The sequence below is a fragment of the Hoplias malabaricus genome, chromosome 1 (assembly GCF_029633855.1).
Source record: "Hoplias malabaricus isolate fHopMal1 chromosome 1, fHopMal1.hap1, whole genome shotgun sequence".
In the NCBI taxonomy this organism is placed as follows: domain Eukaryota; kingdom Metazoa; phylum Chordata; class Actinopteri; order Characiformes; family Erythrinidae; genus Hoplias; species Hoplias malabaricus.
Window position 1 is genome coordinate 77,470,216 of NC_089800.1, and position 13,266 is coordinate 77,483,481.

At 41.4% G+C, this 13,266-nt stretch overlaps 1 protein-coding gene across 5 annotated transcripts in view; it reads left to right on the top strand.

The window, feature by feature from the left end:
* Nucleotides 1-6,017: 6,017 nt before the first annotated feature.
* Nucleotides 6,018-13,266, top strand: part of eml1 (EMAP like 1) — a 58,857-nt gene continuing 51,608 nt past the window's right edge. For all 5 annotated transcript variants that reach the window (XM_066673990.1, XM_066673999.1, XM_066674009.1 and 2 more), the window contains exon 1: nt 6,018-6,458. In XM_066673990.1, the coding sequence (XP_066530087.1) occupies nt 6,317-6,458 (142 nt within the window). In that variant the 5' untranslated portion in view covers nt 6,018-6,316. The remainder of the gene's footprint in view (nt 6,459-13,266) is intronic.

Below are 13,266 nucleotides of genomic sequence, written 5' to 3' on the forward strand. Positions count from 1 at the left end.
TACAGATAATGAATGAATGAATACCAGGTAGCTTCCAGTTTTGTTAATCAAACACATGTTCATAGTATATTCCAGTAGTTATTTTGTGTAATTATGTTGTGTAAAGGTGTTATACTTTAATAAGGTTGTTGTATATTATTTAAATCTCATTTATCTTTACAGAATATTCACTGGAAGGTCCATGGGTGTGAGTGAGTGTGTGTCACCCTGTGAGGGACTGGCGCCCCCTCCAGGGTGTGTTCCCACCTTACGACCCTGAACTGGATAAGCGGTTACAGACAATGAATGAATGAATGAACAAATCCCCCTTTCTCACATAGAAACACACACACAAACAAAAACACAATCCCTCGCCCACACACATCTGAACATTATTAAGTGAAGCCAATGGCTCTATGTAATTCTCATTAGTTTCCTTCAGTAGGAGGCAGTGGAGCAGAGAGGGCTACAGCTGGAGTCACGCTCTGAACCGCAGGGGCTGCCATGCTTTGCTGACCCTAGATTACCCCCATAACCTCCTGACATTTATTATCACACGCCAGCAAGCGCAGTAGGTGGAACTTGTTTGTGGGAATCATAAATATAGCGGCAAAACGATTTGTGCATATGATTTGTGCATACGATTTGTAAATACTGTGTTTTGACTGTAGGGTCAGGGATGATGATTTTAGATGTAGGTTTTAGAGTATTATTTGGAAAAGAACAATGGTACATGAAAATGACATATGATTCTACGCCAAACATTTAATTTAAAGCAATGCTAGGTAGTATATTTACCGTTAAATAACAGCTTCAGGATAATTGTGATGCTACTCTGAGCTGTAATAGGGAGAATAGAGCTTCTGTCATTGCTACTCCAGGGTCAGCACTGCTGGAACTGAGCTTTGTAACTTGTGGAGGAGGGTAGGAACCACCCCTCACTCCCCCACCCCCTCACATGTCCATATATGTTTTGAATTTGCACTGAGCCCAGATGTGGACTACCTGGGGATCCCTGAGGACCAGGCTGTGATTGGTTCTTCTGTAACACCACCTTTAAAAACACACCAAGACCCTTTTATTTAGAAGTTCATATATTGATATGCAGTATTCAGGACTACATAACCATTCATAAACCCTCCAGACGGTTCAACACTGACCAGCTTAATCCTCTTTGCAGCCACAGCTCTTACTTTTGACTGTGCTTAATCTGGGGGCCACTATTACAGCTGTTAATCTTGTGGACAAGGCATAATATTAGGAGTGTAAACGTTATTTGAGTCAATATTCAAGTATGTAATTATATGATATGATACGGAATGATGAGACATACCTAGTTAAAATATGAAAATACATAGCACACTGGGTCATAAATTAAATTTTAAATCTTCGGTAGTCAATATAGGGCTGTGCAGCTGTAGAGCTGCGTTTACTGGAGTGATGGTGCTCCATTCTATATTTTTGGCAAGGGTTTTTGGCGTGGCTTTTGTGATATAAAACATATATAACATATATAACCAAACATTATTAATGTTCTCATGGCTGAATGCCATTAAATCCTCAGGGTTACAACCTCAGTGTATTGTCTTCTCAGTAGAGTAGAAGCAGTTACTGCAGCAAATACACTGTAAAAAAACCCCAGAAAATTTATGGTAAAAAACTGGCAGCTGTGTTTGCCAAAATTTCACTGTAAAATATACGGTCACATTTTTCGCAATCATAAATTTTACATTTAAGGATTTTGTTTACAGTATTTTTTTGTAAAAAAAACAGATATACACCATAAAAATGTCATGGTATTTACATAAAAATAACAAAGAAACATTGTTTTGCTATAAAATTAACATGAAAATTGTGTGACAAATGAGAGACTGAGATAAAGCCATATTTAGATACAACCAAATCACATTCTATATTCAGCCCTTAAAAGGAGATAGTGCTGAAAGGACTACACTCAAGCACTCGAAACACAGACTTTCCTGACCAACACACATCATACAAACACAACACATACACAAAATAATCACCCAAATGCAACCCAAAATCAAAAAGTCTCAAAGACAGAAAAAAAACAAAGAAATTCACAGAAAATATGGAGAAGCAAGGCATGCTGGGAGCTCCCTAATGAGTCTCAGCTCCTCCCAGTACTTGGACACTTGTACTGCCCCTAATGGTGTGTGCGTTTAACAGTGAAATAATGTATTTTTTACAGTAAAGAAATGTAAAAAATTGTATTTTGGCTGATAAAGGATATTTACGGTATTTCACTGTTACAGAAACTGTTTTCAACCTTTTTAGAGTTTACAGTCATTTACTGACATTGTTTTACAGTTTTCCACCGTAAAATTCACAGACATTTTTTACAGTGTAGCGTTGATTTGAGAAGAGATGTTGAATGAGTAGGTGTCCTCAAATATTTGGCCATATTGTGTCTGTATGGGATGTAAATATGAACATATGCTCTGTAAAGGCATATAATACGAATGTGTATGGGAGAGAGAGAGAGAGAGAGAGAGAGAGAGAGAGAGAGAGAGAGAGAGAGAGAGAGAAAGCGAGAGTGAAGGCCAGCCAGAATAAGAAGGAAACAATAGCAGGGTGTAGAGCTGTCCAGCTGACACCCGAGGGATCCCCCATCTCTTACTCCCTCTCTCCCTCTCTCTCTCTCTCTCTCTCTCTCTCTGGCTGAAAAGTGTGGGTGAGTGGGGGTGTCTCTAATCTCTCAGCACTGCCAATGAGCTCTATTTCCCTTCTGGGCACCCTGGGACACGATTATCACGGCGAGAACTGAAGCACTAAAATTATCATTAAGACCCGTGACGCATGCAGCTGTGTGCTATAATGGCTGCAGCGTATAACGACACAAACGCAGTAATTATTTATCTTCAAAGAGCAGCTAAAAAATTTAGTACTTTGTTGCTTGGTAGAATATACTCTTCTTTTTAATGGTCCTAATGTTCATTTCCACTTATCCAATTTAAGCAGTTGGAGAAGAGTTCCAAAGACAAGACACCTTGCATGCAATTATATATTTCTACCAGAGAGGTCTCCAAATACACAACAGTTCCATTTTGTAGCTTTAAAAAGGGTTATTGTTTTTTTCCTCTTTTCCACAAGTGAACACAGATCTGGAGTTTGTGACATGCACCACATCATTGTCCCCCCTCTGTCTAAACAGCCCTGTTCAGACAGCCCGGTTTCAGCGCCTGTTCCTTTAAATGATAATGAGCCACTTGCTGTTCACCCTGACCCTGAGTGCACAGCAGTGAAGAGCATGCGCTCTGTTTTTTTTTAGCCTTTTTCGCATGGTTCTCTTTTTTCACTTTTTTTGTTTTCTCGGTTGTTGTTCAGTACTCAGTTTAACTTTGTCTTTGCGTTTTCAGGTAAAGGCGGGTCCAGTGACTCAGACGAGGGGGCGGGGCCATTCTCAAGTCTCTGCACTTGATGTCAGAAATGGAGCAAATCCGAATGGTTTATTTTATTCTATGATTTTTAGACTGTTCTGAAATCTGTTAGCGACAGCTTGCTTGCATATGTAAGAAATACTAAATATAGGAACTGAAATTTTGTAAAAGTATAAATGCTTTCATATATCTTGATATATTTTGGCAATTTGGCACACTCTTACTCGGTTTCTGCTCTTGTTTTGTGGTCTGTGGGTGTTTTTCTAGATTTGAGCTTGAGTGGAACAGACAGTGGCTTTGTGTCAGCAGTGTAATCAAGGCTAACAGGCTAAGAGAACATGTAGGCAGCGTTTGTTTCTCCTGACCCTCGGTACAAATATGAATCCACTCTGGCTCTGGGTGTTGCATAATGACTGAAGTGGTTAAGGGGGATGCCCTCAGGGTGATGGTGAGGGAGGGGGGGTGTTCTTGTCATCATACTGGGATTGCTTCCCCCATTGCTGGAGGGTTTTGAGGAGGCAGCCAATGCCCAATCGTGAGCACACAGGCATGGAACTGCACTTCAAACACAAGGGGCTCCATCTCTGCTGCGAGGGGCGAGATAATCTTCAAAGGGGCTCTCCGTGGCAGCCTTGGCTTCTGTTCTTTTTTGTTTTTTTTCATTGGCTTGTATTCTTTTGTTTAAAGAGCTGTAAATGTAGGCCAAGCAGGGGTCTTTATACATATGCCTCTGCGAGCGCCTGGCTGCTGAATTATTTAAAAAGGTTTTTTTTTCCCTTGTGATGTCTGCTACAGGCCCCAGCTGAAGCCTCCACCCTCTCTCTCTCTCTCTCTCTCTCTCTCTCCTTTATTTGCTCCAGGCTTGATAAGGTTAGGAATGACAATGTTTTGCTCCAATGCTGACTGCATGCGCTTGTTTGGTTTTATGGCATAAAAGAAGGAAAGTATGAAGTCATGTATTGTTTCGTCTTTAAGAAAAAGCAGGAAAAAAAGAAAGAAACGAAAAAGAAAAAGCAAATCCATCCACCCTTCTCAACTATTTAAAAATCTACTCGAGCATGTCTAAATTTAAACTGCGCCGCTTTTCTCTGTCCTCCTTAACTGAGAGAATCAGTTTAACAGTTTTTCTAACAGCTTTCTCAGACTTCTTCTCTTGCTGTTCTCATCCTTGGCTCGGTCTTTTTTTGTCTGCTTGTTTTCACTTCGAAGCCTAGTTTCCTCGCTGTCATCATCCCCTTGGCCACGTCGTGTAAGTTTACTAAATTGGTGGGTGACTGTCTTAGGCGTGGTTGGCCTCATTTATTTATTTTTTTGTGAATAAAATGGCAGGTCTATTTCAGCTTCTAAAGCTTGACTAAACATCAGTAATTTGAAGCTTATTCACTTAAAGGGGAAATCCACCAGATTTTCCTTATTTCTGCATAATTCAATTATTGCGGTGTAAACAAAGACTTGATGTGAAATGACACCTTGGAGAGAACCTAACTTTACAATGGTGATTGAAATTGAGACGTAACAAATGTCTACAATGCAAATAATAATTAATTAATCTTTAATTCTGTTTTAATTTCATGATTTCATATATGGGCGGTGCGGTGGCGCAGCAGGTAGTGTCGCAGTCACACAGCTCCAGGGACCTGGAGGTGGGTTCAATTCCCGCTCCGGGTGACTTTCTGTGAGGAGTGTGGTGTGTTCTCTCTGTGTCTGCATGGGTTTTTTCCGGGTGACTGTCTGTGAGGAGTGTGGTGTGTTCTCTCTGTGTCTGCATGGGTTTTTTCCGGGTGACTGTCTGTGGGGAGTGTGGTGTGTGCTCTCTGTGTCCGCATGGGTTTTCTCCGGGTGACTATCTGTGAGGAGTGTGGTGTGTTCTCTCTGTGTCTGCGTGGGTTTTTTCCGGGTGACTGTCTGTGAGGAGTGTGGTGTGTTCTCTCTGTGTCTGCGTGGGTTTCCTCCGGGTGACTGTCTGTGAGGAGTGTGGTGTGTTTCCTCCGGGTGCTCTGGTTTCCTCCCAGTCCAAATACACACGTTGGTAGGTGGATTGGCGACTTAAAAGTGTCCGTAGGTGTGGTTTTCTATGGGTCATTTTGATTAGCAAACATCCTGTATGCCCACTCTACACCCCCCCAAAATGTAAAAGTTGTCCTACAATGCCTAAAATTTTGAAAAACCGATGGAATTGTCCTTTGAGGCAGAGTTCTGCAGTCTCGCCAAAACAGCTAAGTCATCGTTAAGTCATTTCCCTGCTTAGGTTCTTCTTCTGCCTCCTCTTTCATTCCCAAATCTCTCTCAATCTCTACCTCTCTCAAATTCTCTCTCCCTTTCGATTTCTCTTTCTCCCTCAGTCTCTCATTCTCTCTCACTCACTGTCTCTCAAATTTATCCTCTCAATTTCGATTTCCTTTTCAATTTCTGTTTCATTCTCTCTCTCCACGTACTCAATGTATTCCTCCCTCAATCTCTAAATTTCTCTCTACCTTTCAATCTCTCTTTCCCTTTCTCTTTCCCTGTCACACAGGCACAGTGGGCGGGGCCGTGTCTGTGTTTTTGTGAGAGTCCCCGCCCATACTCGCTCTGATTGGCTGTTTCATCGCGGGACGAGGCAGGACTCCAATGTGACATTACACATACCCGCGCGCACAGACACAGCCTTAACGCACACAAACACACGCACACACGCGAGCTGAGTCGGGTCAAGCCGCTCTTCTCGTGGAGCTTTTAAGACCGTGCCGTCGCTGAGGAAAACACGGAGGATTATAAGAGAAGGGAAGAAGCGGAGGAGGGCTCACGACGAGACCGCAGACTCTGTTTCTGGAAACCCGAAGTGTTTTCGTCGCTTGTTTTTCGGAGGTGAAACTTGGAGGTAGAAGAGGAGGGATATAGGCTGGAGTTGTTGTGGAGTGACGGGGTTGTCATGGTAACGGTCCGCGCGGCGCTGAATGGAGAGTGGGGCGCCGTGGAGAGGCAGCGACGTTAACGGAGAAAAGGGAGGAGAGAGGAGTGTAGGAGCCAGAATGGAGGACGGCTTCTCCAGCTACAGCTCTCTGTACGACACCTCCTCACTGCTGCAGTTCTGTAACGGTAAACTTCATTCCCTCTTTCAGTCCCTTTCCCCTTCGTCCTCCGCCGCCTCCAGGAAACAGTGAAGTAGGTCCAGCTGGGACTGTGCCTTAAAGGTGCACTAGGCAGTTTCCACCAGAGTGTCTGAGTTAGTGTAGCCCACCCACACGTCCCGAACCGTAAAGCACTACTGAATTAGTGAATGTAATGTAACTCTGTCCCAGAGTGCAGCATTTCAAACAGGATTTCTTGGGACTAGAATGCACTAGTGCTGATGCCGGTGCTAAAATATCTACTTTTTAAAAAGTTTTTCATATTTTGTAATTAAAGGCAACATTCACAATATTAATAAAAAATTCAGAAGACGTTTCCTCACCATTTACTAGCTCTCCAGTCTATTTGCGCACTGGAAACAGGTCTGGTGTGTTTATGAAATCCTAGTATCTGTAAAGAGGTAAAAATACAAAGGGTCACAGTCTGGTATGCTAGGCTTTCTCTCTCTGTTCCTGGCAGAGAAATGGCATCTGGAGTTGCTAAGATGGCAGGGAGCACTCCAAACATTGAAAATCATGAAAAGAGCTCACTTAAGGTGAAACTGACTCTAAATTCAACAAACCCTAACTGCATGAATGTAAAAGGAGTAATGTAATGTAAAAAGAGAGAACAGCAGCTCCCCAGAATCGTCCATGTTGCCTTTAATTTGTGCTAGCTAGAGAATGAAATAAAATTGCCTAGAGACTGTTCTGTGTTTTGTGTCATAGACATTTTGCTTGAGCTGTCAAAGAGCCATCTGAAAAACACTGACATTTGCAAATATGTCTGTAAAGTTAAAGCATATTTTAAGTGCAGACAAAATGTCCTTCATAAAAAAATCTGTGTTTATGTTTCAGGTAAATAACTTTGATAAAAACTTCTCAATCGGATTTTTTCACCTGTCCCAGTCCGCCACATTTTACTTTGGCATATAATCCAAAACAGCACTTAAAAATCTTTGCAGTAAGTTTCCCTTCTGAGCACTGACTAAATCTTTTAAAGGTACCTCTGTTCGAAATGACAAATTTAGAGGCTATTCCCAAGAAAATATTCCTTAATGTCTTAAAAGTTTCTGAGATGTATGCTGTCCCTTTACGTTTGCCCTCATTTTCCATTTCATTCTCCACCACTGGCCTGCAGCTCAAAAGCCCCACCCCATTAGATGACAGGATCGGCCCCTTAGATTAATGACATCAGACACCTTGGCTGTCTGAATCTGTGGTTTTGACTCTTTGTAACATGGCAGATTCAAAGTGGAACTGCTCACTAATGATACACCTTCTAGCATATAAACACAACTGCAGAGACATGCTAACAAGGCTAAACACTTGATTTTCTCTGGAGGAACACTAGGTAAGATAGGGATGTTTTTGCCCCTGGAGCTCCCCCTAGTGTAATTTATATTTACAGCACTGTACCCAAATCAATTTTACATAGTGTTCCTTTAATGGGTGAATCAGCTAATGTCTCATGCTAAAGAATGTATCCATTGGAAACGACAGACAAGATCCCTCACAGATTTGACTTTTATTTTTGATGATAATCTGATTTTAACCTCAGGTACTTAAATGACATGCCTGCAGATTATAGTAATGTCACTGTTTTTGATCAGCCTTTCCCCTTCTGTTTTGTGTCTGCTGTAGCAGCCTGACCTAGATGATTCCAAATTGCTATTTCCTCATCCCCCATTCCAGAGGCAGATTTTGAAATGACTCATACACTAATGCAGGCACAGTGTGTGAATGTGTATTTGTGTAACTGATCCACATAATCTAGCTACAGAAGAACATATTTCAATTTTAGTTTTGCTTTTGGATGGCGCTTCTCTGCTTTTGTTTTAGAAGCCTGTTCGCAGTGGCAATCTGATTGTCTGTATGTGTGATGGAGCTTAGCTGATGTAGTGGTTGACTGGACCTTTGGGGGAAGGGAAGAAAGGAGAGGACAGCAGAGCAGAGGAGAGAAAGGATGAGGAATAGGGGCTTCCCTCTTTTACAAGATGAGTAAAAGTGCATGTCACCCTTGTTCAGGCCACATCATTAATCTCTCTCATCAAGGAACCTTGTGACTTCCCAGGTACAGAGATACCACCCTTTTGTTCTACTTCACCTCAGTTTCAACAACAGTGAACTATTAAATCATGTTTTGTGGTTAATTTTATTAGGGAACTGTTTACTGAGTTACTGATGAATAAATGAAAGCTATCTTTTTTAGGCCTGTTTCTATTTAAGGGCTTCAAGATAAGTCACCTCTGTGCTTGCATTACCTGTAAAACAGGTGCCGTTGTTGGTGTTAAATATGGATGATGAAAACCTTTCGCATGCATTATTTATCCTTCACAGATTTGCATGACCCATATGTCAGCGGACCTGATACAGACTCCAGTATCTGTGAGATTTCCCTCTGTATCTGGGAGGTATCACCCATATTTTATACCTACTCAGATATGTATTTGCAACAGTATATTACTCTTGCAATAAATACATGACACGTCTCAGTTCCATGTGCTTCGACTTAAAGCAAAACACTAGGTAAGATTTGGTCATTTTCTTCCTGGGCTCGCCCTACAGTTACAGAGTGTAAATCACTTTTACAGCACTGTCCTGAAATCAACTGGGAGGGAGGTGGGTTACCTACCCTCCTCCAAAATATACATATTGCAGTTTCTGCAGTGCTGAGCCCAGAGTTGCAATGGCAGGAGAGAATGATTGTTCTCTCTATTACAGGTCAGTGAAGCATCACACTGATTTTGAAGCTATCATTTTAAGATAATAATACTACCTAATGTCCCTTTAACGCAGTCAATGGGTTATAAATCATTACGACTGTACTGATCTTTGTGATGCTGATATATTGGAAAGTAAATTTCAATCATAACATTATACAGGTGTAATTGCAAAAGCAATGTAAATAATAGGGTCCCTGCACTACAGGCTAGGACCCTAAATATACAGTTTTAATGTTTTAAAGTCAGTTTCAGTAGTTTAACATTCGTTAATTTAAAGGGTTCATATCATAAAATCACATGTTAATGAATTTGTTTTGAAAATAAATAAACACATTTAAATAGATGGCATAAGTGTTACAAAAGTGTTTCTTTCACTTTTGTTTTTTGGACATTTTGAAGCCTTAGTACAGTTCAATCCACCAGAAATGAGATCATATACATATAAGGCACAGTAGCAATGAAGAGAAGTTGTGTTATTTATGACCCACACATGTCACAAGTGCTGCAGGTAGTGTCACAGCCACACAGTTCCAGGGTCCCAGGGTTGTGGCTTCAGTCCCTGCCTCGGGTGGCTGTCTTTGAGGAGTTTGCGTGTGGTTCCTCTGGGTGCTCCACTTTCCTCCCACAGTCCAAAAACACACGTTGGTAGGTGAATTTGGCTGTGGAAATGTGTCCATGTTGTGTGTGAGTGTGCGACACGGTGGTACAGTAGGTAGTGTCACAGTCACACAGCTCCAAGGACCTGAAGGTTGTGGGTTTGATTCCCGCTCCGGGTGACTGTCTGTAAGGAGTTTGGTGTGTTCTCCCTGTGTCCGCGTGGGTTTCCTTCAGGTGCTCCGGTTTCCTCCCACTCTGGACCCACTGCGACCCTGAACTGGATAAGTGCTTACAGATAATGAATGAATGAATGAATGAACAAATGTTTCTGCCTTGCACCAGCCTATCCTTGTAGGCTCTGGACCCACTGCAACACTGCAAAAACAGGATGAGGAAGTTATAGAAAATAAACAAAAGAACGAATTAATTATATTATGTTGTAGAAGTTGTAAAAGTCTAAATACATTCCTGAGTACAGTTCTACTAGCATTTTTGCCATAGTATTGTTTTGGTAATACAGTACTACACTTGATATCAGTGACAAAGTCAACATTGTGGTATCGGGACAACCCTAAATCATAGTATATGTATTTGGTACATATGTTAGTACCTTATACTGCAGGATCAATAATGTAATATGTCTTTTGTTCCAAGACCCAATGCTAGACTCACATTCTCCTGTTTACTTTAAGTCACCTCTAGATCACTGATGATATCCAATAAAAAGGAAACGCTGTAAATAGTGGTTATGCAGTATTAACTTAGGGAATAATATCAAGTAATAAATGTCTATTCATGCTCAGTACAGATGAAAGAATCATAGGCCTAAATATGTAGCTGTACACATCGAGTGGACAAATGAATAAATGAGATACAAATGGAATGAAACAGTGAATGCTGGAGAGAGGCTGAGAGTAAGTGAAATGGTTGGAGGCTATAGTAGGGTGTGCTACACCTCACTTCATTGGTGTGGATTCAGAGTAGAACTCGGCATGCCACAAATTCAAGCTTTGCTCTTCGGAACTTGAAACATAACCCAGCTTAATTTATAGGCTATTGTCTTGTATAATCTGATCCATATGGCCACGTGTTTAGTTGAGAGATATGAGGCATGCTCTGTATGTGTGTGTGGGAAAGTGCCTTTATTGTACTGCTACAGTTCATCTGTAATTTGCCACATCACCATATTTCAGTGGTCGGAAAATAAGGCAGTCTGAGCTTTCTTTATTGCCCGTACTTCTGTCTGATAGAGTGGGAGATTCTGGCTTGTATAGCGCAGGGCTCTAGATAATTGGGTGCGTGTGCTGGAACGGGCCATGGTGAGGTCAGAGCACAGCGCAGCGACCAGCTGAAGCCCAGGCCACAGAGTGATGTCATTTGTTCTTCATCGCTTCATGTGTCACTGGGAAGCCAGCTGGAAAAGTATGCCAAGAAGCTGAAGGCAAGCACACAGATTTCCCAAGCTACTCTGGGGAGAAGGGCTGTTGCAGGCTATTGCACCACTTACTGTCATCATAAAACAGCACAGCATGTCCAGTGTGCTTGATTTAGGTTTGTCTTCAGCAAATAAATGGTTGATGCGAACCAGTTTGAGCATCATTTGATCATCTGCAGTCCTGCAATCAGGACCCTAACTGCAATTTATAGTTGCCCAAGGATTCTAGCATAATGTGAGAGCCTTTAAACAGGTGGAGAATTGACCACCATTTAACAACATTTTTCTTCCCTTAGTAATATTTTGCTCTGTCTTTGTCAAAGCTGCAGTTTTTCATTCCCAATAGGCAGAGGTTTTGCTGATAAAATTCCTTTGAAAGAGCTAATGCTAAAACTAACAGTTGAGTTAGAGGAATGCTAGATGCTAAGGACTTGTCCTACGCAAGCTTTGATGAAGCACTACAATGAACAGCAAAAGCATATATGGACTAACAGTCACATTAATGGTTTCGTCACAAATATGAGTGCGGTAAAATCCCGTTTTTATGACTGTCAAGCTACCTGCTACCAGCTAAGTAGCCTAAATATAAGCTAGCTAGTAAGCTAACTGAGTTAAACTTAGGTACAGGATGTTATTTGAACTATTTGAATTTTTTAAATGCAGTAACCCAGGTAAAGTTTTCTTACTCAACTATAAATGTTACTTTCCAGTTTAATCTGAAAATATTTTCAGCATTACATATGCAATCAAATTCCACATTCCACAATATTTCCAACATTCCAGTAACTCAAACTAATATTTTCAATGTTCTCACTACAATTTTGTTTCTTTCACACTTTGATGGAGGAAGGACAGCTTGGAGTTGACTGTGATTGGCTGAGAAATGTGTCAGCGCTAAGAGGTTAGCTAGCTGCTAGCTGCTTTAGTGTTTAATTTTTACATTGCACCTACAATGCTAATGTATTTAACAAGCTTTGGAAGCTCCTAATGCCAAGCTATCACTGTAAATTTCCTTTCTCCAGACACTGCTGTTCAAATATTAGCTACCAATGAAAATGGAGAGATCAGAATTAAAGAATAGAGTTCTCAACACATTGGGCAAGCCAGTGTCCAGCTATTGGCCATTCTTAGGGTTATAAATGGCCACTCATGCAACAGGATTAGGATTAAAGTCTCCTCACGTTACGGAACAAAACTAACCAGCCAGAGCTAAAGGTGACATAAAAGTCAAGTTCTTTCTTCTGTGCTGCTATTGAATGTTGGGATTTAAAACGACATTAATTTTTAACAACAGTCAGATCCTTTCTAACAAAAAGAATCAAGCTCATGTTAATTTAGGCACCAAAAAAAATCCTGGACATACTACACGCAAATGTACACACTTACACAAGCAGTGTTGTTTTTCCAGTGGCAGAAGCTATTTAGTTTTTTGTGGTCATGTGGCCTGAAGCACAGATGTCAGATGAATTTAATAATAAATATTGATATGAGTTAAATAACTAATCACGCACTGCTGATTCACTCTGATGCTCGCATCGATTTCCTTTAGCCTTGTGGCTACTGTGCTGCCATTTATTGTTCTGTGCTCTGCTAAAGAGACAGTGGCTGCTGAAGGATAAAAGGCGTTTTCTACTGAGCGGGAGGAGATATCAGCACAGTTTTTTTGGAGAGGGTTTTTATATGGCAGCTGCCACATGACCTATGCTGCCTCTTTATCTGGTGCGCCTCTCTCCCCGCACTTTGCTGATAACAGCTCTGAACACATCTACTCAGCTACACTTTCTTTTAAGGACACCAGAGCCATTAGCACAGCGCTCTCTCTCTCTCTCTCTCTCTCTCTCTCTCTCTCTCTCTCTCTCTCTCTCTCTCTCTCTCTCTCTCACTCGCTCTCTTTTTTTTCTCTTTCTGTCTATTCATATCTGTCTCATCCCGCTTCCATTTATTTGTCCCTGTATCTGCTGCCTTGTCTTTGTCTATCTGCCTATGTCATGTCAAAGCTGCATTATCCACTTGCTATTCCTGCCTCTTGTCCTTTTGTG